Genomic DNA, 19996 nt, shown 5'->3' with positions numbered 1-19996 from the left:
TAAATTGCAATTTCAACACAGAAAAGTTTGAGAAAGCAGACTTGGTCAAACTTAACATTAAGTGATCAAACAGAGTATCTCCAGCTCCCATCGCATTTTTGTTGCTTATTTGTAGCTCATTTTCAAGCTGTTTAGTTTCACACTCACTGGTTTCATGGGATCATTTTCAGCATCAGCAAGCAGCTGTTTCATTTGTAAAGGAGCCCTAAAATCTACTGTTTCAATGGGAAAATACTGTTAGCAGCTATCTGTCGAACACAGCGGTCCCATCGAGCAACTAAAAGAGCTAGATGCTAGAGTGAGGTAATGATTAAGTTTGCACCCTATCGCACCAAAGGAGACAAAATGACAGATGAAATACTTCAGTTTCAAAACTCACTAACAAAAGGTGTTGCAATTAAGAGGCAGTAGATCTCCAGTGCAAGAATGTTTCTTATACAAACAGTGTTAAAACTCAAGCAAGATAATAACGGGCATGACTGTAAAATGGATAAAGAACAAAACAGACGAAGTTAAACATAATGGTGAGTGTGCATCAGTATAGAAGTTTTCTATTGAGTTATTTGTCGCTATGCAGTCATGTTGTAAATCCATTATATGAAAAGTACAACCAATAGCTGGACTCAAGTATAGTGAATATGATCAACGATTTCTCTTGCCTATCTCCAAACCTTTTCATCTCTATAAAAGTGGAGTTGAAGCATACGATTGCGGGTCCCCTCGAATGCCATCAGTGAACTTGTCGTCCATTTCTAATTGTAAGTGGCATCTATCGGAGACTCCCATTTGACAGCCTTTTGCAAAGGACTGCAAGCTAACTGAAGTTCAAATATTTTTAACTTGTGTCAATGTGAATTTAACAGGAATGAATGTCCACAACATCATGACAAATCCCCAGCATCCTAGGCCTATTACAGCATGACTTAGGGCGTTTTCATACCTGCGGTGTTTAGTCCGTTGAAATCGAACTTTGATTCGTTTTCCTACTTAGTGTGGTTCACTTGTCCAGGTGTGAACACAGTAATCACACTTGGATTTGGACCAAAACAACTGCGTCGAGACCCTTTGGAAAAGGTGGTCCAGACAAACTCGAGAGCAGTTTATTTGTCTGACTAACAGGTGTACCTTGCAAGCTTGAGCTAAAAAACGTCCAGTAACCACGTATGCTTTGTGTTCTTAATGCAGGCAAGTACCATAGACATGGGCTAGCAACTAGCTGTGCCAGTTGTAATTGTCCATGTTCTACAAGTCCAGAACATAATACTTTCTTCCTGTATTTACTTTTGTTGCTTCTGCCCAATGAGCAGACTTAACACTCTCACGTGGTTTGTAGGGAATCATTTTCATTTGCTTGGAGTTCAGTTGGATTTTTCTCTGTGTGAAAACAAATAAACTGATCAATTGATCTGGATTAAAGCAATTGAAGTATAGGTGTGAAAATGCCCTGAGGAATGGTTCAGCTTCACCTGATCCAGTCCAAACTATAAGTTTCAAACATCTGGAATTTTTTTTTTTAACTTTATCTGAGACATATAGTAAGTTAAACATCTTTTGGGCTCATTGACTGTTGGCTGTGCAGAAAAAACAATAATCTGAGCAGAGTTTGATTTGAACATTTTATGATTTTTTTTACATTTTGTAATTTACATCATTAATAAGTAATCTACTCATCAAGCAGCTAATATTTACAGGTGAATTTTTAAAGCTATTGGATGGGCCAGCTCTAATGCGCTTGTAATGAAAAATGTGTGTGAGAACTTGGCTTGACTTTGAGCTGATTACATTCCAACGAGGCAGTAAAAAGAATAGGAGAGCTGTATTAGTGCTGCTGAGGGTAGGAGTCGAGGACTAGGTAGCATATCAACAGCACTCCTGTCAAGAGACAATCCTCCCCACTCTCTTCTTGCTCATACTGTCTGCCTGTCTGTCTGCTCGGCTCCCACACTCACTCACATCTCAGGAACATCGCCGCCTGTTCACCAGCCTCTACTGGCACTCAGCCAAACATCATGGGGCTGTGCTCAGCGAGCATGCTCCCGCTCGTCTCTGGGGAGCTGCTGGAAACACATACACACATAAACACATGGCAGTAAAAAAAGAAAAAAAAAAAACACCTCCATGTTCCAGAGCAGAGACATACAGCCCCCCAGATTTGGTCCGCCTTTTGATGTGACCCTGAGAACGTTTGATCATACACCTATTTAGCTCCGGCACCACTGCCACCTTCTCCTCTCTACCCCACTGCCCCCAACACACATCAGCACGATCTGCAGCACAGCACCATTCAAAGATAAATGGCACAACGGAGCGCTTCTGTCGAGCGGCAGTCGTGATCCGAGCTTTGCATACATCAGACTCCTCAAGAACTATAGTGTACTGCCAAAAAAAGAGTGCAGCTACTCAGTCACGATGCAGAAAATAGGCCTTCCTCATGCTATCGAGCTTTCACTCATTTTAGTGACTGAGGGGAATGTGTGTGCGCCTGTGTAACAAAAAACATTTTGTCATCGTGTAATTGGTCTGGTGTGTAGTCTTATTTGTTCTGTGACTGTTTTTGTAGCCGTTTAACAACATTTGAGAAAACACAGAAACTAGAGCACTGGTCATTTGTTTATATAAAATGGATAATCTGTGGTCCATTTTATCCCTAGTGGTCAGGTTTGGTGTTCCTCTTCACTGAACCTCCCCTCCCTCATCCAGAACATTGCTTAGCAACTACAGTCTGTCAAGGTTTACCCACAGGTTGAACAGGAATGCCCAAGATTACTAACATGAATGGCCTGGTTCTTCCAGAGATCTCTTCCTGTTTAAACCGAGTTCTTTTTCCCTACTATTGCCAAGCACCTGCTCATTAGGGTTTTCTCTCTAATATTGCATTTTTCACTGATGATGACATGGTTTACACTAAGATTATTGACTCTGCTTTATTTATTTCATCTGGGAAGGTTTGATTTCCAGCAAATCTAGCAAAAAGTAATGAGACAGATGCAATGATGTAGTGCTGAAAACAAATTAGTTCTGACTAGGAAAAACTGTGAAAATTGTCAACTTGAATTTGCTGTACCAGGGATTAGTGCTGTCACTGACATTATACAGAGCCAGGAGTGGAAACAGGGGACCTCGTTATTTGAAGTTTGACATGTTTCATATGACGATGCAGGAACAGTAAATGTATGATAGAAATTAAGACTAATCTTACAGGTCTCCTTAGAAATTAGTCAACAGAAGCATTTGAAAAAGAAAAAAACTATTTTAATCAACTCTTGCAGCTAAAATTAGCTCAGTCTGCTAAATGATATGCAAGCAGCTGTTGTTTGACTGTAAACTAGAAGCCTGATTATGCCTACCTCTGTCTTAAATCAAACTACAATCTGCCACTGTAAAAGGTATCACAAAAGAATAGAAGGCCTAACACATGTAGCATAATATCCTTATTACTACTTAAAAACCTCACAGGCTGGAGGTTATGGGGAAAACATGTGTCATTATTTCTCAAGTGGTATCTATAAAAGTAAACCTAGGCCATTATGATCAGCTCCACACAGCACAAGCCGGCTCTGATCCCTATACTCCACCGAGAGCAGTGATTTTCCACTGAGTCAATAAGATCCATAACACCTTGTTTTGCTGCCATCTGGCCTGCCTCTGAGCAAATGAATGAGGGGCTAAGTAGCTTTCAACACCTTCCTCCACCCCACTTCAGCAGCTAGCCAGAAGCAGGCAATTTAGCTCCGTAATTGATTTAGTGTTTGGCCTAAAAGATGCTTTCACTTATCAGAGATTGGATTATAGTATTTGCTGTTTGCTCACTATTAGTCAATTTGTCGCTCCTGTGTGATCTGTTGGTATTGTTTTGTTAAAGAAAAACATTGCTCTGTACAGTTAACATATCCCATCCTTGCTTGTTGAGTGTATTTTTTTTTTACTGAATTGAGAACCACAACATGTTTGGTTGATGGTGAACAGGAGGGAGAGCAGGAGGAATCAAAATCAGCTGTCATCGTGAACTGAGCGCTTCACTTTAGATTAAAATCTCTTTTTCATTCTGTCTCGACAGCATCCTGTTTGCAGACATTGTGGGTTTCACCAGCTTGGCTTCTCAGTGTACAGCTCAGGAACTGGTCAAGCTGCTCAATGAACTCTTTGGGAAGTTTGATGAACTGGCTACAGTAAGTCCTCTCCCTTTCCTCTCTGGCTACTATCTATACTTAATTAATAGCAAAGACCATGAAAATCACATTAAGCCTGTGTAAAGGATGGAATTGTGATTTAACACAGGTGTTATTCTAGAAGGGAAACACTCCTCAAAAATGAACGGAGCAGTGGAGCAGCCAAGGGAATGCACTGAATTAAAAACTGTGTCACTAAAATATAATTTATTATACAAAACAGTTAAAAATGCAAAAGCAATTAAAACAACCCTGGCCAGGGAAAACTCACAATAAAAATCAATAAAACAAAAACATTAAAAGTCCAGTGGCATCCGCCACGGTGTAAAAGTCACTAAAAGTTAAAAATCCAGCCAATCGGAGAAGAAGGGAAAACCCGGCGGCGTCCTCGCCGTCCTATCAGTGTTTCCGCTCCGGGGTTTTGGAAGAGAGGGGCAGCGACAGTCACTATTCTTATTAATGGCTACGGTTATTGTAGTTGGATAAGTCGTGAGACTTACCCCAGATGGGCAGAGCTCTTAACTCTGCCCGCCGCTTTCCTGTAGCACGCCAACCGGCACCAGCCCATCTCGCCGTGGGAGTTAGGGCGCTGTCCCTCTGGCCACTGATTCCCCACCGTGATCTGGCCTCCAGTTATTCCAGCAGCAGAACAGCTCCCTCCGCTTCTCTGCTCGCTGGCGTCGTCTTGCTCTCCCACGTCCTGCACGCCAACCTTTACCAGCCCCGTCTGGGCTTGTTGCCGCCGCCGCCTGATACAGTTCACTCCACCATTTTTGCCTCCTCGTCTCCCATCCCTCTTATTGGGCTCCTCCAATGAATACCATAAAAACATGCAATAAAATCCATAAAAATAAAACACTGTACAATATTAAAATATTAAAAAAGTAAAACACAGCAAAACATGCACAATAAAAAACCCTAGGTAACTTGTCTCTTTCCACCCCGTGACACCTGTTCTCAGGATACAAGAGCAGTTGATTGAGATTAAATACCAATTGCTGGCTGTAAATTCTTCCATTCTCAGAATTCCACTTTGTCAGATTCAAATGTCCGAGTTTCACTAATATGGTAGCCACTTGTTGATATTGGTGTGTCACCGAAGATACATCATCAAATAGTCATCTATTTACACAGCTAGCAAAAGAGGTGCTAGAAATGCATTTGATCTTATTAACTGAAAACTGTAACTCAGTTACCCTGAGCACTTACACATTATGCAGTAAATTACAATTTACAATTGTCATTACAATACCTAGCAGTGAAAGCAACAGCAGTTTAACAAGCAGCAAGGAGCACAATTGGAAGGGATTTATGGATAACTATTTTATTCTTTCATGTGCACTCAGCATTATAGAAAACCCAACCCCTAAAAGCACCAAGATGAAAAATCCCCCACAAAAAATAAATTAAATGCTTTACTCAAAAAGCTAAAGGAAAAAATTGGGGGAAAAAACACATGCTGGATATCTAACCCATGTGGACTGCGTAATGTGTTAGGTTTAAAAGGATGGAAATAATAATTGAATAATTCATCATCTTGATTATCAATCTGCAGAGAGCTGAATTCAAAGACACCAGTGATGGACCAAAACATAATGTCCCAGAGATTGGTGCAGGTTTCATTGCCATGCACCATGAGGAACCCAGGACCCACTGCAGCAGTGTGGGGTCTGAAACCGGGTCCAAGTTATCATCCTGATACACTCAAAAAATAATTCATTGGATGAACTTAATTTCATCTTGCCACCTATATTCCATCTAAACAAATCATGTTAAATCAATCCATCTTGATTGTGTTGTTTCAACACTAAATATGTTTGTAAGTGTAACATAATTTAAACATTAACATTCAGTTAATTTGATTTTTATTCAGTTAACATGTTTGTACCAAGTTAGTCTAATTAAATTAATTTAAATTCATGTTATATTGTTTAAACACTTTGGCACATCAAAAGTCAGTCTTGTTACATGAACTAGTAAAATGTTTGTTTCACCAATGTTAATCTTGTTGAATGAACAAATGTAATTTATGTCTGTAGTACTTACACCAATCATGTTTCAGTTAGTGTTTGTATTGCTTATGTAAACATTACTTTTAATTAAATTAATGAAACATACATAAATGATAACTTGCAAAACCATCTTTTATTTTGCTTGAACATTCTTAAAACAGTTGGCAGGATCCCAGTTCAGCCTAGCTTTCTCCCCTTTAACGATCTCATACCAAGACCACAGAACTTCCAGATCAAGACATGCTGACTGAAAGAAAAAATACAATAAAATAACCCTAACCCTAATAATAAAAATGAAATAAGTCTGTTGAATAGTTTGCAGACAAAAAATATTATCCCCAAAGCAACTTTCGTAAAATGTAGTAAAATATGCATTGCAAACAACAATATGAATTTTAACACAATTTAAAGCTCAGACATAACATTCAACATTACTATAATATTACAACATTACTATGTTGCTTGCATACATTAGTCCTCCATTTAATCAGGCTGTATCCATTAATAGTGACTTTATGCTATTTAACGTGTGGAGAAAACATTCAATTTTGAGCATAACTGCTCCACTCAAACAATTTGTGAAAACCAGTGTGCATTTGCCTTTGTAACAATTGCCATCTGGCAAAAATCAGTGTTTACACTTCAAGTGTATAAGACTTTAAGTTATGGACGAACAATCTTTGTGTAATAGCCACAGAGCAAACCACATAGTTTATATGAACATTTTATAACTTACAATTTTAAATTTTAAAACAGTAAACACATATTTGCATTGCAGAAACCTTGAAAAAAAAAATATCTGGCTTGCATGAGTCCGTTTCAAGCTCATTCACCCCATTAGCTTGTTTTTTAGGAACTGTGCCTTGGATGACAACCTCTGTCCATCCAGCTTCATGATAATCTTTTGCAAGACTTCAAAAGTGCATTTGAGCTCCGGTGGGTAGCTTAGGTTCAGACAGTATATCAGTCCAAATAACAGAGCACAAGCAATTGCAATGCTCCTCAAACCAGTGAGAACCTCCACGCCTTCAATCAGGACACCGATGTTCTCTGGGTCATCTCCAGGCTCCGCACCCTCCTGATGTATGACATACACTCCCATCACAGTTTGTTCCATGGCTTCAGTGTTGGCCTCAGTGTTCTGTGACGTAAAATATAATAATACATTTGTTTGAGTCTACATATGAAAAAAAAAAAAAAAAGGAATTCAGCAATCAGCGTGAATATGCTGATATATTTACTAAATTCTATGTCTCTGGTTTCACACCTCAGAAATTTGACATGAAACAAAACAAGGACCAATTGCAATATCTTTTATTCACACGTGGTGTCACATTTTACCATTTCATATATCGAAATTACCCATAACTCCTGGAGCAAATTACATAACACAGAACAACTTGTGAATATAACTGACCGTATATTCCTTCACAAGTTTCTCATGGTCTTCATTCAGGTAGACACACAAGGACTTCAGGATGCATGCTCGTCTTGTATGTATTGTGTCATCCTAAGAAAAAAGGGAATCCATAATGACAATATTTAACTTTTAGGCAGCAGTTTGAAAAAGGAATACTTAGTTTGGAAGAGTCCAAAAGGCCACATGGTAAATAGACTGGTTCTTATATAGCGTTTTTCTACTCAGAGCACTCAAAGCTGCCTTTATACAACAATTCATTCACCCAATCACTTTTTCTAAACTGTTTAAATGGCCTGTATTTATATAGCACTTTACTAGTCCCTAAGGACCCCAAAGCGCTTTACATATCCAGTCATCCACCCATTCACACACACACACATTCACACACTGGTGATGGCAAGCTACATTGTAGCCACAGCCACCCTGGGGCGCACTGACAGAGGTCGAGGCTGTCGAACACTGGCGCCACCGGGTTTAGTGCTTACTGTCTAACATTCATACACATTCACACTCCGATGAATGCATCGGTGAGCAACTTGGGGTTAGTATCTTACCCAAGGATATTTGGCATGCACACTGGAGGAGCTTGGGACCAACCCGCCAAGCTTCTGATTAGTAGCTGACCTGCTCTACCACCTGAGCTACAGCCACCTCAAAACATCTGTCTAAACCAAATCAGACACAAAATGAGGCAACACTAATGTTTTTTTGGGGGGGTTTTTCCCCATTTTGATCAAAATTAACCATACGATTTTATCAATTACTTATTAATATAAGACTGATGCTTATATAATTTGTATAAAATATGAAAACCTCTTAGGACTTTTGCCTACCATATGTATAGATATCTTTGCTCATAAAATTGCCAGATTATGGGCATAAAAAGTTCTTAAGCACAGATCTAACCCACCTTGGAGATGGCCACCATGATGTGTCTCATTTTTCTGCCAGCCACCCCACCTTTGCCTCGAAAGAGCTCCATCATGCGTGGAGTGTACAAGTCTAGCTCATAAAAGAATTTAGATAGCAGCGGTACTGTCGATATGCGCAGGAATTCCTTGTCAATCTGAAAAACATGAACAATGCACTTATAATATGCACCAGAGGAAGGACATACCAGGAATTATTAGCTGTTTTATCACTATGTTATGTCAATATTAGTGAAGCAAGAAATAACTGGTCAACCACAAACACACTCTAAAAGTTAGACATATAGGACATGCACCTCTTTCTCGGTGAACAGAGCTGGCCATCTGCTTTTAAAATCTGCAATAAAGGGCTGTCCTTGAATAACTTCTTGCCTTCTGTACGAAAAAGTCTTCTGCATTTTCATTGTCACTATATTGTCATTGTTTCTCTTCTGAACCTCTGAAAGCAGTGCAATTCTCTCTTTTTCCAGGCTGTCAGTGGTTTCTCCTTTTGGATACTGCGGACAGTAATTGACTTCTGCTCTTCTAGGCTTTTTCACATTCAATGCTGCCTTACTTTTGTCTTGGGCCTTGTTCTTTAGTGAATTTACCAACACCTCAGCATAGCCCAGGCCTCTCAGTTTGGTCCGGACATTGGCCATTTTATACTTGAGGCTAATTTTCCAACCATAACAGCCATTAAAGGATCCCTGCTCCCTCAGACAAGGATGCTGTTTGACAAGGGCTTCTGCAACTTCATTCAGGTCATTGTCAGTTGGATAGACTTTAAATTTTATTATTTCTTCAGCCAGCCTTTCTAAAAGGTGGGATTTCAGTTTTGGTGAGGGGGTCAAATGAGTTCCACCAGCAATGAACTCAGCATTGGCCTTTTCAAGTTGCAGTTCAGCCTCATAGCTGAAATGAGGGACTGTGAAGACACTTGGCCACACTGACAGTCTTGTAGACAGTGATGAACCTGACGATGAAACGGGCCTTGTATTGTCTGTGTCTGAAGAGCTTGAAAAGGAATGTGTTGGACTTCGCACTGGTTGACATGTCACTCCATCTTCTGTAAAACTTTGCAACTGCACACTATCCAAGTATACAACCTTTAAAGTTGCTTTATCATTAATTTCAGAGATCGCAGTCAGATTTACAAAATCATTTCCGAAATCAGGATCTTGATATTGAAGACGAAAATCCTGTTGCACTCCAAAATTTGTCTTTATTTCCTGACACAATTCCTCAATGGAGTCTGATATCCCAGCTGGTAAAATTAGTTTCCTGGCATCATCTTCTCCGAGAATGATCCTCAGTCTTATGGGCTGGGGCATCATGCTGACCTGGACAAATATCAAATATTTAAAAAAATAAATAAAGATGTACTCATTGACTATTGTGCGAGTGTGTGTAACAAATTCTAATGTCAACGATAATTTGATGATGTCACCTTGGCCTCGAGGAATTTTTTTACTGGAGAAGTGAATAGTGCATTTTCCAGATTTGTCTTGCATTCTTCTAATTAATGACAATTCTTGCATAAGATGCTTAAAAGAAATCTACTCTCAATAAATTAAGTAGCAATTGGTCTGCAAAGTATGATGTATTATTTACTGTGCCAGATGATATAGGGGGAAAATACTTACAAACATCACTCCTGTTTACCCTGCAAGTTAGTGTGTCTCTTCAGAGTAACCAGACGCAGGCCTCCCACTGAATAGGCAGCTAACGGGTAGTCATCGAGTAGTTCCCCATGCTCAATCAGAGACACCTCTCTCGCATGTGACATGTCAAGCTCAAAAGCTCTGAAGTGCTCTCGATACCAAGCAGAGAACTTTTTTACAAAAAAGTATATTCTGCCATGCAAAATAAAAATCTGCAGAATTTCTGCAAACTCTGGCAAACCAAATATTTGCCCATGAACAACTATCATTCCTGTGCTGTAGTTCATGCCATTGTATGACACGCTTTTTGTAATATGGACATCAGTTTCATCTGGTAATCTTTGCTTTATAGCTACTGCGATATCACTTTTCAGAACATCAATTGGTACTGATGAGCCAACATTTACCATTAAAGGTGTCTTATGGTCAGAAGAGTGCAAGTCAGAGGCAATCACGAGCTGATGTTTTTTGGCAAGTGTAACAGGTATGTTCTTAAAACAGTTTGTATGGCGAGCAATTTGTTTAAAAAAAAACTATGTTTCGCCTCAAATCTCATTGTCCATTTGTGGACAAGAGGCCCAAAATGCCGAATCAGAGCAGGGTAGTGCTCCAAATAATGATGTTTAGGGAGAAGACTGTTGTTTGGAAAAAGTTCTTGGTATCTCTGGCGATGTTCACTGATTTTACACTCAAGGTAGGAAATCGACTCATCAGACTGGACAGGGGCTACAACAAGCTCCACAATGTCCTTCAGATCCAAAACAATATGCCATGCAGGTTCATCCTCTGGAACAAGTGGACCAATAATTAGAGGCAACAAACGAAGCAGAGACCAATTTTCATGTGCATTTCCACCAATATTTTTTTTTAATGAGAAAGTCTGGGGAATTGCATGAGGCCGGTTGGTTTTATCTGCCCATTTATACTCAAAATTTTGGATCAAGTTGTTAAGTTTTTCTAAGGTGAAATACTTTTTAGAGATTAAAAAAGAAAAACAATGCGCAAGCTCCACTGGTATTATGCCCTCTAGCAGATCATGTGCTACATCTGGAGGGTAGCCTGCAGTGACATGAAAATGGCTCAGATTCTTACTCAAAATACAATCTCGCTTAACTCCACAACAAGCACTTGCTGTTTCTTGTGCACGCTTCAAATGGAATTCATGAAGTTCCGGTGTTCTATGCTCAAAATCATCAGCAGTCACTGACTTTATTTCAGATTTTTTAGCTGTACAGAATCTGCATATGTATTCAGCAGAAAAACTTTCCACAAAACCTGCCAGCCCATGGGCTCCTAGGTTGTCAGCTATGACGCAGCTCACAGTTCCTTTAATACACTCGTTCAACTGACTGATGAACACACCATGTTGCTCCAAAGTTACCAGATCTCTCAAAAGTGGATCAAAGACTTTTTCAAACCCAAATGTCCTCAAATCTTCACTCTTGCAAAGGATTGCCAAATAAATGGATGAAAGGGCTGAATGAGAACCAGGTGGTAAATTGCCCAAGACCCAATATACACCACAAAGCTTGTGCTTTTTCCGTGAGGTCCCAAGAGGATTACAAACCTCAAAATCATCAATATAAAGGTTAATAGAAATTCTCAACTTCTCACCATCTAGAAAGCTATTTCTTTTATAATGCTCCCCATCTCGAAAAGATCTGTAAACCCTCTGATCACCATTCAGATTCTCTCTATTTTCTTGAGCTATTTGTTCTTCAATCACTCTATCCAGCAATTTATTGTGACTCAATATTTCCTGCAATAACTGTAATAAAGGGATGTACTGAAATGACTTCCTTTGGTCTATCGATAAAAAATACTCAACAGGCTCTACAACCCTAAAATTTTGTATGTAGTATAGTTTTCTTTTATAAGGAGTGGCAAGAGGGCCACACTTTCCCAATATTTTAGCCACAGGGTTAGAAACACATACAGAATTTGCAAGCTCTTCAATAACAGCCTGACTAATATGGAGGTTATGGCTCTTAAAAATTTCTGTAATTGTACGTTTTGTCAGAGGTACACTAGCTGAACTCAACAGAAAAACTAACTCCTCTAAGAACTCATCTAATCCTTTTGCTGGAACATGAAATATGTGTTCCAATTTCAACAATATTACTGCTAATTTACGTTCAATTAGTTCGGGCTGATTTTCAACAGCACTATTATCACATTCTGTCACTGACTCACTTTCAAATTCACCATAGGATACATCTTCAGAACAGCTAGCCCTTACATTATCAGAGGACTCTATCACTTGAACTGGGTCCACACGTGTAACTACACTGGCTTTAAAATCTTTAAGTGTGTGTGGATGATGCTTCCTCTTTTTGTGTGTATAAAATGTATTGTAAATATTTGTCTTGAAAGGGCAACCAAGAAACACACAACTAACTGTCTCGTTACTTCGCAGATGTGTTCCAATATGGACAAAAAAAATCTCTCTCAGAGAAGACGTCACTGCAGTCACATAACTCACATTTAAAAGTTACTGAACTTGAAGCTGTCTGTGTAAACTGAGATGAATGAGCTTTATAGACATGAGTGTTCAGTCCACTCCAAGTCTTAAATGTGCACGGACAATTAACATATATGCACAGATAATGTTGACCTATTCCGTAATGATGATGTAGTTTATAATGTTGAAGTAATTTGTACCTGCTGCTCTCTCTGGTAACACAATGCTTGCACTGCCACATACACGTCACTGATAAAAAATGAAATATGCATTAGAAAACGTCAAGGAGATTAAACTTCTGCATCATCCAAAAAAAATAAATAAATAACATAATAATAATAAGGCAAACATGAACTTACCATGTATTGTTGAGGAGGTGCATAAGAATCTCAGAGCATGGGAATGTGGCTTTATTTTGTGATGTATTTCTGGGGAGAGAAATTAATTAAAACAAAGTTATTACTCTGACAAATTTGTGTTAATATCTACATACTGTGAAATGTGAAGACTGTTACGGTGCGTACACACCGAACGCGATAGACGCGACCAGAGCTTCAGGTTTACATGTAAAGTCAATGGAGGAGCACGATGAAGCGCGACTGGGGGTCCAGCTAAACTTCGGAAGCAGATTTGCATTGAGAAAACGCTTTTCTGCCTACTTCACACGACTGACGCCTTTGAAGCGCGAAGTAAAATACGCACTGCAGTTTGTGTGGTGCATTTTGTGCATTCGCGCTTATCACGTCTACCGCTCGAGTTGGTAAAATCTGCGGGACAGCAGCTTCTCAAACTCGGCAAGGGACAGAAGGTGGTACAGCTGAAAGCGGCCGTCATCCAGACGGAGCTTCTGGAGCAAGTGGTGAAACTCACCAAACTGCTCACGCTTGTGGAAGACCTGATGGACCCAGGTACAGTGAGGACGTCCTTTAGGCACTGCTCTGCTCTCCACAGCAAATAGAGAAGGGAGACTCTTTCTTCAAACGCTAGATTGACAGCTGCCATTTTAATAACATACCGTCTGGCACTACTTCCTCCCAGATCTCTTCTTCATACGCGTGAAAATTGCATATAAACCTCGACCAGTTCATGCTGGACGCGCTTCGAGGTGCAAATGTGCACGAGATCAGCTAGGGGCGTCTATCGCGTTCGGTGTGAACGCACCGTTAGTCAGCCTAATGCAGAGCACCAGAGAAACTATAACCCAAACAATTATCCACCTAAATCATTCTGAATTCAAAAATTAAGTGAATATATTACAAAAAAAGAAAATGCACATGCAATTATTGTGACAGATTTTATCTTACTCCTTGTTATTAACTCCCCTAAACGCTGGTTTAGTTGAATTAAACCTTTCATCAATCCAGTTAATGCGGTTGCCCGCGACTAAACTCCACTGACAAAAACAGGAATTTTAGATAGAGCATCATAAAACACTCATAAAATCACCAAAACCATGTCGGTCAGTCTTACCACTACTACCAACAATCACCAACTCCGGTTAAGCAGAAAGTAACCCTTCATTCATGGAGCTATAAGCGAAGACGTTACGGCTCTACGCGGCTTTCCCGCTCTTCAAAGTTAGCTAACTCCAGAGAAGAAAAACAATCCTACCAACGCAGATAACCATGAAACACACCTCATTCAAAGTCGACAGAAACAAAAACAAAAAAACGAACTTACCAAAATAACCTCATCAGTTTTTGCTCTGTTACAACAATTAGCGACTCCGGTTAAGTTTTTAAAAAAAACATTAAATTCACCGACTTACATTTGAAAAATGTTTGGGTCTACAACCTCCCTGCTATATATAAATCTCCACACTACACAGGTAAAAATTTTTAACTAATAGTATTTATCTCTCACTCCACTAACCTAAATAAATATATCAAGAAATATTACTTACCTCACTATCAGGTATGCCAAAGAAGTAACTCCACGTGCGCTCGTTAACTTCTCAACGGACCTTTCCGCATCCGGTGGGCGTGGAGCATGCGCAATACATGACGCTATCAGAGCCTTTGGTTTGATGGACCTCATTCTCATTGGATTGCCATGAACGAATTTAACTCATCAAAGTTTTCTTTGATTTATATTCAACAAAAAAGAATGAATCATTTAATGAGCATAAAAATGATTTCTTCATGTGATGTAAACATATTACTACTTTGTTAATCAAACACATGCCCTAGTTGATTTTTTTGAGTGTACCTAATGGCAGTCAGGGTGCTGTTACCTAGCCTGTTTGAGGTCTGTTGTTAGTCTTCTCAGCCCATCACTGACCCACCACCATAGCGGTCATACTGAATGATGATACAGACAGCTTAATGTTTTCCATGGCTTCTCCAGACTCCTTCACATCTGTCCATATGTGCTCAGGGTGAACCGATCTTCCTGTCTTTAGCCCCAAACATTTGCAGTAGATGAGCCTGTTTCTGCTGGAGGTTCCCTTCTGTTAAAAGCAAGTTTTTCCTTCCCACAGTTGCCAAGTGGGTCGTCTGATTGTTGAGGTTTTCTCTCTGTTATTGTAGGGTCTTTACCTTACAATATTAAGCACCTTTAGGCGACTGTTGTTTTTATTTCGTGCTATGCAAATGTAAATTTGAATTGAATGGAACTGAATTGAACCCTTGAAAAGCACACGGCATAAATGCTAACTGTGCCGGGCTGTGAGCACAGGGCCCACTAGAGGATGTCAGGCCCTCAGGCCACCCTCAAAAGTCTATTTCTGATTGAAACCTTCACATTCAGGTAATAGCATGTATTGATGTGGTATCCTGGTGAAATTGGACTACCTGTCCAACAATAAATTAATACCAAAGCAGCCGAAACCGATTAACAACCTCTCTGCTACTTCACTGACCTGATCGATATCCCTGAGGTTTAACTGAATTGATGCTATACTCTGATTAAAGAGTGTCCGTTTGATATTTTTCGAGCAGTATATTAATGTATTTTTGAAGTTAGTGAAATTTACTAATTTTTGTGGCCTTTTTCTTTTTCAACATGGTTACAAGAATTGCTGTAGGTAGAAACCAACTACGGATTTTGTTGGGTGAGAACAGTCTGAAAGGTACTATAAACTGCTCCACAGTGGGACCAAATCTCAGGCCAGACTGTCTCCACAGCACAGAGAGTAAACTTATGTCAAGCTTCTGTTTAGCTTCCAGTGATAGGGAGCTAGCCAAGCCCATGTAACATGTATTACTGGAACTAGTAACAATAATTTATTAATGGATGTAAGCTTGGGAGGTAGTTGAAGAAGGAAACTCTAGTTGGACACACATACTATGCTCCAGTCTCCTCATGTCACTTAGAAAATACATCCTTCCACTTTTGGTGGCCTATTTAAGCTGTAGGATTCCCCATCTCTCCTTCTGACATGCAAATACTGCTGCACTCTTAAGTGCTGTTCGTCAACATCATCCACCTGCAGGCTCCGGGAGAGATATTTTACTCATTACTCCCTAATTTAATATATAGCATATTTGGAGGAGTGATGATCTCAGAGCCTGGAAGCAAAGTGCTGACTGTAATCTGCTGCTTTAATACTTTATTCATTTCGATCACGAGTTGTTTGCATTAACACACAGTTGGTGACAGTGATGAGACTTACAAATAAACTAAAAATAGACCAAAAATGATGATATGAAAGGCATTAGTGGTTTTATTATTTGTATATGTGGCAGAAACAGCATTCACATTCTCCCCACTTCAGATATTCATGTTGTTAGCCATTCATATCCTCGACAGCTTGCTGTCAAACTCTTCCACAAGAGTGCGTCATCTCCCATTTGGCTGTTTGCAGTCTTCAGTGCAGAGAGAGCCAGTTGGTTAATTGGTGAAAAAATAATTAGGTGAATGATTGGCCTGACTTCTTGCGCTGGCTCATTCAGTCAGTATATACAGGGTGATGCTGGGATGTGTAGGTAATGCTGTTTTCTTATTGGTTATTCAGCGACATCAGCAACTCATTAAGGAGGATAACAAAAAAAAAGAGAAAAAAAAGTTTTGAAGGCATTTTTTTAGTCCATCACACAACTAAATGACACTTTGTAGCTAAGTGAGAGTTTGAGCATTGCACAGCCATTCATTCAATTGTTCTGATATTCGAGTGTGCACTGACAATCAAGCTGAGCTGCACTCCTGGCAGCGATCTTGGTGGTTCACTGTATACAGGGCACACCTGTTAAATTGCTTTGATCTTCCCACAGTTGCTGTACATATTTTAATGCCGGATCCACTTCAACTGCTGTTGTATACAGGATGGGCCATTTATATGGCTACACCGTAATAACATGGGAATGGTTGGTGATATTAAAGTCCTTTTTGTGGCACATTAGTATATATGAGGGGGCAAACTCTTCCAGATGGGTGGTGACCATGGTGGCCATTTAGAAGTCGGCCATCTTGGATACAACTTTTGTTTTATCAGTAGGAAGAGTGCCATGTGACACATCAGACATATTGGTAATGTCACAAGAAAAACAATGGTGTGCTTGGTTTCAACGTAACTTTATTCTTTCATGAGTTATTTACAAGTTTGCCTTTGTTCACAGCCATTGACATGTTGAAGAGGTTAACACGTGAGGAGCAGATCGAAATTGTGTTGATATCTGGTATATACCATTCCTCCCACAGTCCAAAGACATATAATTAGTGGGATTAAGTTACCTGATGAGTCCAAATTAGCCATAGGTGTGAATGTAAGTGCGAATGGTTGTCTGTCTCTCTGTGTTAGCCTTGCCACAGACTGGGTGACCCTGGACAGGTCAGGCTCCAGCCTCCCCGTGACCCTGATAAGGATGAGCCGAAGAGGACGGATAGATGGATTTCTACTATAATCTGCTTATTTAATTTTTTTTTGGAAATAGTCGGAAAATGGGAAAGCGGTTTACAACTTTTGAGTAATGGAGACGTGAACATTACGTAGACTTTACTCCATGGAAAAGGACAAGAATGTACAAACTTCAGCCCAAACCAGCAACAGCTATCCACCGCTGGTAACATGACATCAGCTCTTTCCAAGCACCTGCAAAGAAAACATGTTAACAAAAATGCTGTTAGTATATACAGTCAGGCTTGTAGCCTTCATTTCTATCTGTGTATTTTTCTGCAGTGTTTTTTGTGTCAAGCGCTCTTTCACCAGCTTTGGTGTCATCTTATCGTTAACACTTAAGCACTGACAGCAGTCTTGGTCAAGTTCTTTGAAAATAGTAATTAGTTACTAATTACTGATTACTTCTCCAAGAAAGTAATCCTGTTACTTTATTGATTACTTATTTTCAAAAGTAATTAATTACTTTATTACTTAGCTACTTTTTAAAAACATGATACACAACCTGAATACGTAAAGCAATAGACCTTTGCCAATTCTATTTTTTCTGCATAGCCATCATATAAAATTGAATCAAATGAAAAAGTCTCTTTTAAAAACTTGTTTTATTAGTTTTAATCTTTTAACTTCATGCACATTGCATCAAGCAAAATTAAATTATATGCAACAGTCTTTGACTGGAAGAAATTTGTTTAACATTTAAACCTATTTTCTGTATATTCCAGCATATAAAATAAAATAATGTTTTGTGTTTACACTCACTCTTTCAAATAGATGCAAGTAAAACACAGAAAAAAAAAAATCAACGACTCAGCAGCACTGAGTCCTGTCGCTCTTAAATCTATTTTCACCTGTTTAGCAGGAGTAGGGCGGGTGGAGGTTTGCCTGGTGCCACAGTGATCATGTCAGTGGGGGCATCTGTGGGTTTCTCTGTGAATTTCACATTCCTGTGGCAGCGTGCTGGTGCTTGCTCAGATTTGAAGGTTAATGTTTCGCTGTAGAAAGAAGTTTTCTTCCCATGCAGAATGTACAGCGGATGATAATGTTTTTGTCACTTTTTATGGACTAAAACTTTGAGTAATTTAAGTACATCCAAGCTTTAAACGCTGCATGGTCGTACTCTTTGCTGCACTTCATATTATTCATTAATGATCTATACATGTCTGTTGCTGCCATGGACGTCGCACGTGCTTACATCATTGTCATGAGACACTGACAAACAAAATCACATTTTAGTAATGCAATAATGCAGCGTGCTTACAGGAAAGTAATAGTAATCTAATTACTTTTTGCAATAGTAATCCCTTACTTTACTCACTACTTAAAAAAAATTTAATGGATTACAGTAACACGTTACTTTTAACGTGTTACTGCCCATCTCTGACTGACAGAAAACTCTTGTGTACAATCATTAGGACAAGGACGTGTGTAGCCTAAACTTCATATTGTTAAGTAGTGTTAATTATCTTAGGCCATGTTCAATTCAATTCAATTCAATTTTATTTATACAGTCGCTTCAAGGCACTTTATATTGTAAGATGGACCCTACAATAATAGGGCCATGTAATAATGCACTTTCTACTTGAAGTAATTCAGTGATATAATGCTATAAATTTTTGTATTTTAAATAGTAAATAACAATGTGTAATAGGCAGTTTTTTAAACAATGACCTCAATGCTACAATTAATTAGTGTAAAAGCTTATGGCCACACCACCCTGATCACGCAGCTCTCACCTGATCTCGGAGCTGTGCGATTACAAATCAGGGCCGCATAAATGATACTAGGTGTTGTGACCAGAGATGGGCAGTAACACGTTACAAGTAACGCGTTACTGCCCATCTCTACAAGTAACGCGTTACTGTAATCTGATTACTTTTTTCAGGTAACGAGTAAAGTAAGGGATTACTATTGCAAAAACGGTGATTAGATTACCGTTACTTTCCCGTAGGAACGCTGCGTTACTGCGTTACTAAAACCATGATTTTTTTGCGAGAATGTCTCATGACAGTGAAGTAAGCAAGTGCGACGTTCGTGACAACAGCTGTGTGCAGATCAACAGTGGATCACATATCGAGTGCGGGAGAGAGTATGAGCGTGCAGCGTTTAAAGCGTGGAAGTACTGACCTTATTTTGAGTTTGATTCCATAAAAAAGAGACAAAAACATTAGCGTCCGTTGTGCGTGGGAAGAAAACTTCTTTTTAAAGCGAAAAAAACCCCCTAAACTTCCAAGCGAGCACCGAGTGCGCTACGACGTAATGGGAAACTCACAGAGAAACTCGCGGATTCTTTCACTGAGCGCTGCGGCACACCTGCACCAGGGCAAACCTCTGCCTACGCCACTCCTGTTTTACAGGTGAAAATAGAGCAACAGGACCGCTGAGTCTTTGACTTTATTTATTTTCTGCTGTGTTTTACTTGCATCTATTTGAAAGACTGAGTGTAAACACACACAAAAAAAAATTATGTGCTGGAATGTGCAGAAAATAAGTTTAAATGTTAAACAAATTTCTTCCAGTCAGAAACT

General features: G+C 39.4%; 2 protein-coding genes across 6 annotated transcripts in view; one reads left to right on the top strand and one right to left on the bottom strand.

Annotated features, from left to right (window-relative positions):
• Positions 1 to 19996, top strand: part of LOC308399355 (adenylate cyclase type 1-like) — a 74156-nt gene that overhangs the window by 9060 nt on the left and 45100 nt on the right. Inside the window, exon 4 of the mRNA XM_080886580.1 lies at positions 4058 to 4169. Coding sequence (XP_080742706.1) covers positions 4058 to 4169 — 112 coding nt within the window. The remainder of the gene's footprint in view (positions 1 to 4057; positions 4170 to 19996) is intronic.
• Positions 6296 to 14686, bottom strand: LOC308399358 (uncharacterized protein). 5 transcript variants are annotated; one of them, XM_080886583.1, is made up of 7 exons: positions 14538 to 14686; positions 12994 to 13062; positions 12835 to 12883; positions 8827 to 9852; positions 8512 to 8667; positions 7599 to 7691; positions 6296 to 7322 (listed from the first exon to the last, which is right to left on the bottom strand). In XM_080886583.1, exons 1-7 carry the CDS (start codon positions 14675 to 14677, stop codon positions 7011 to 7013), a joined length of 1845 nt encoding a protein of 614 aa, XP_080742709.1. In that variant the 5' UTR covers positions 14678 to 14686; the 3' UTR covers positions 6296 to 7010. The 5 variants fall into 5 exon arrangements, with proteins under 5 accessions (XP_080742709.1, XP_080742710.1, XP_080742712.1 ...); XM_080886584.1 differs by having other exon boundaries at positions 10156 to 12883; positions 14538 to 14583; XM_080886586.1 differs by lacking the exon at positions 8827 to 9852.

This window comes from Rhamphochromis sp. 'chilingali' (assembly GCF_963969265.1).
Source record: "Rhamphochromis sp. 'chilingali' genome assembly, chromosome: 7".
Taxonomy (NCBI): Eukaryota; Metazoa; Chordata; class Actinopteri; order Cichliformes; family Cichlidae; genus Rhamphochromis; species Rhamphochromis sp. 'chilingali'.
The sequence above is the reverse complement of the archived record's forward strand: the minus strand, read 5'-3'. Positions and strand labels throughout refer to the sequence as shown.

What these genes read in the sequence shown, in the direction of transcription:
- LOC308399358 (XM_080886583.1), bottom strand. Translation starts at nt 14,677, where the DNA reads ATGAGAATGAGGTCCATCAAACCAAAGGCTCTGATAGCGTCATGTATT. An exon ending in GTTACCAGAGAGAGCAGCAG is followed by an intron (nt 9,853 to 12,834) that starts GTACAAATTACT and finishes ATATTTGTCCAG; the next exon opens with GTCAGCATGATGCCCCAGCC. An exon ending in AACTTGTGAAGGAATATACG is followed by an intron (nt 7,323 to 7,598) that starts GTCAGTTATATT and finishes TTTACGTCACAG; the next exon opens with AACACTGAGGCCAACACTGA.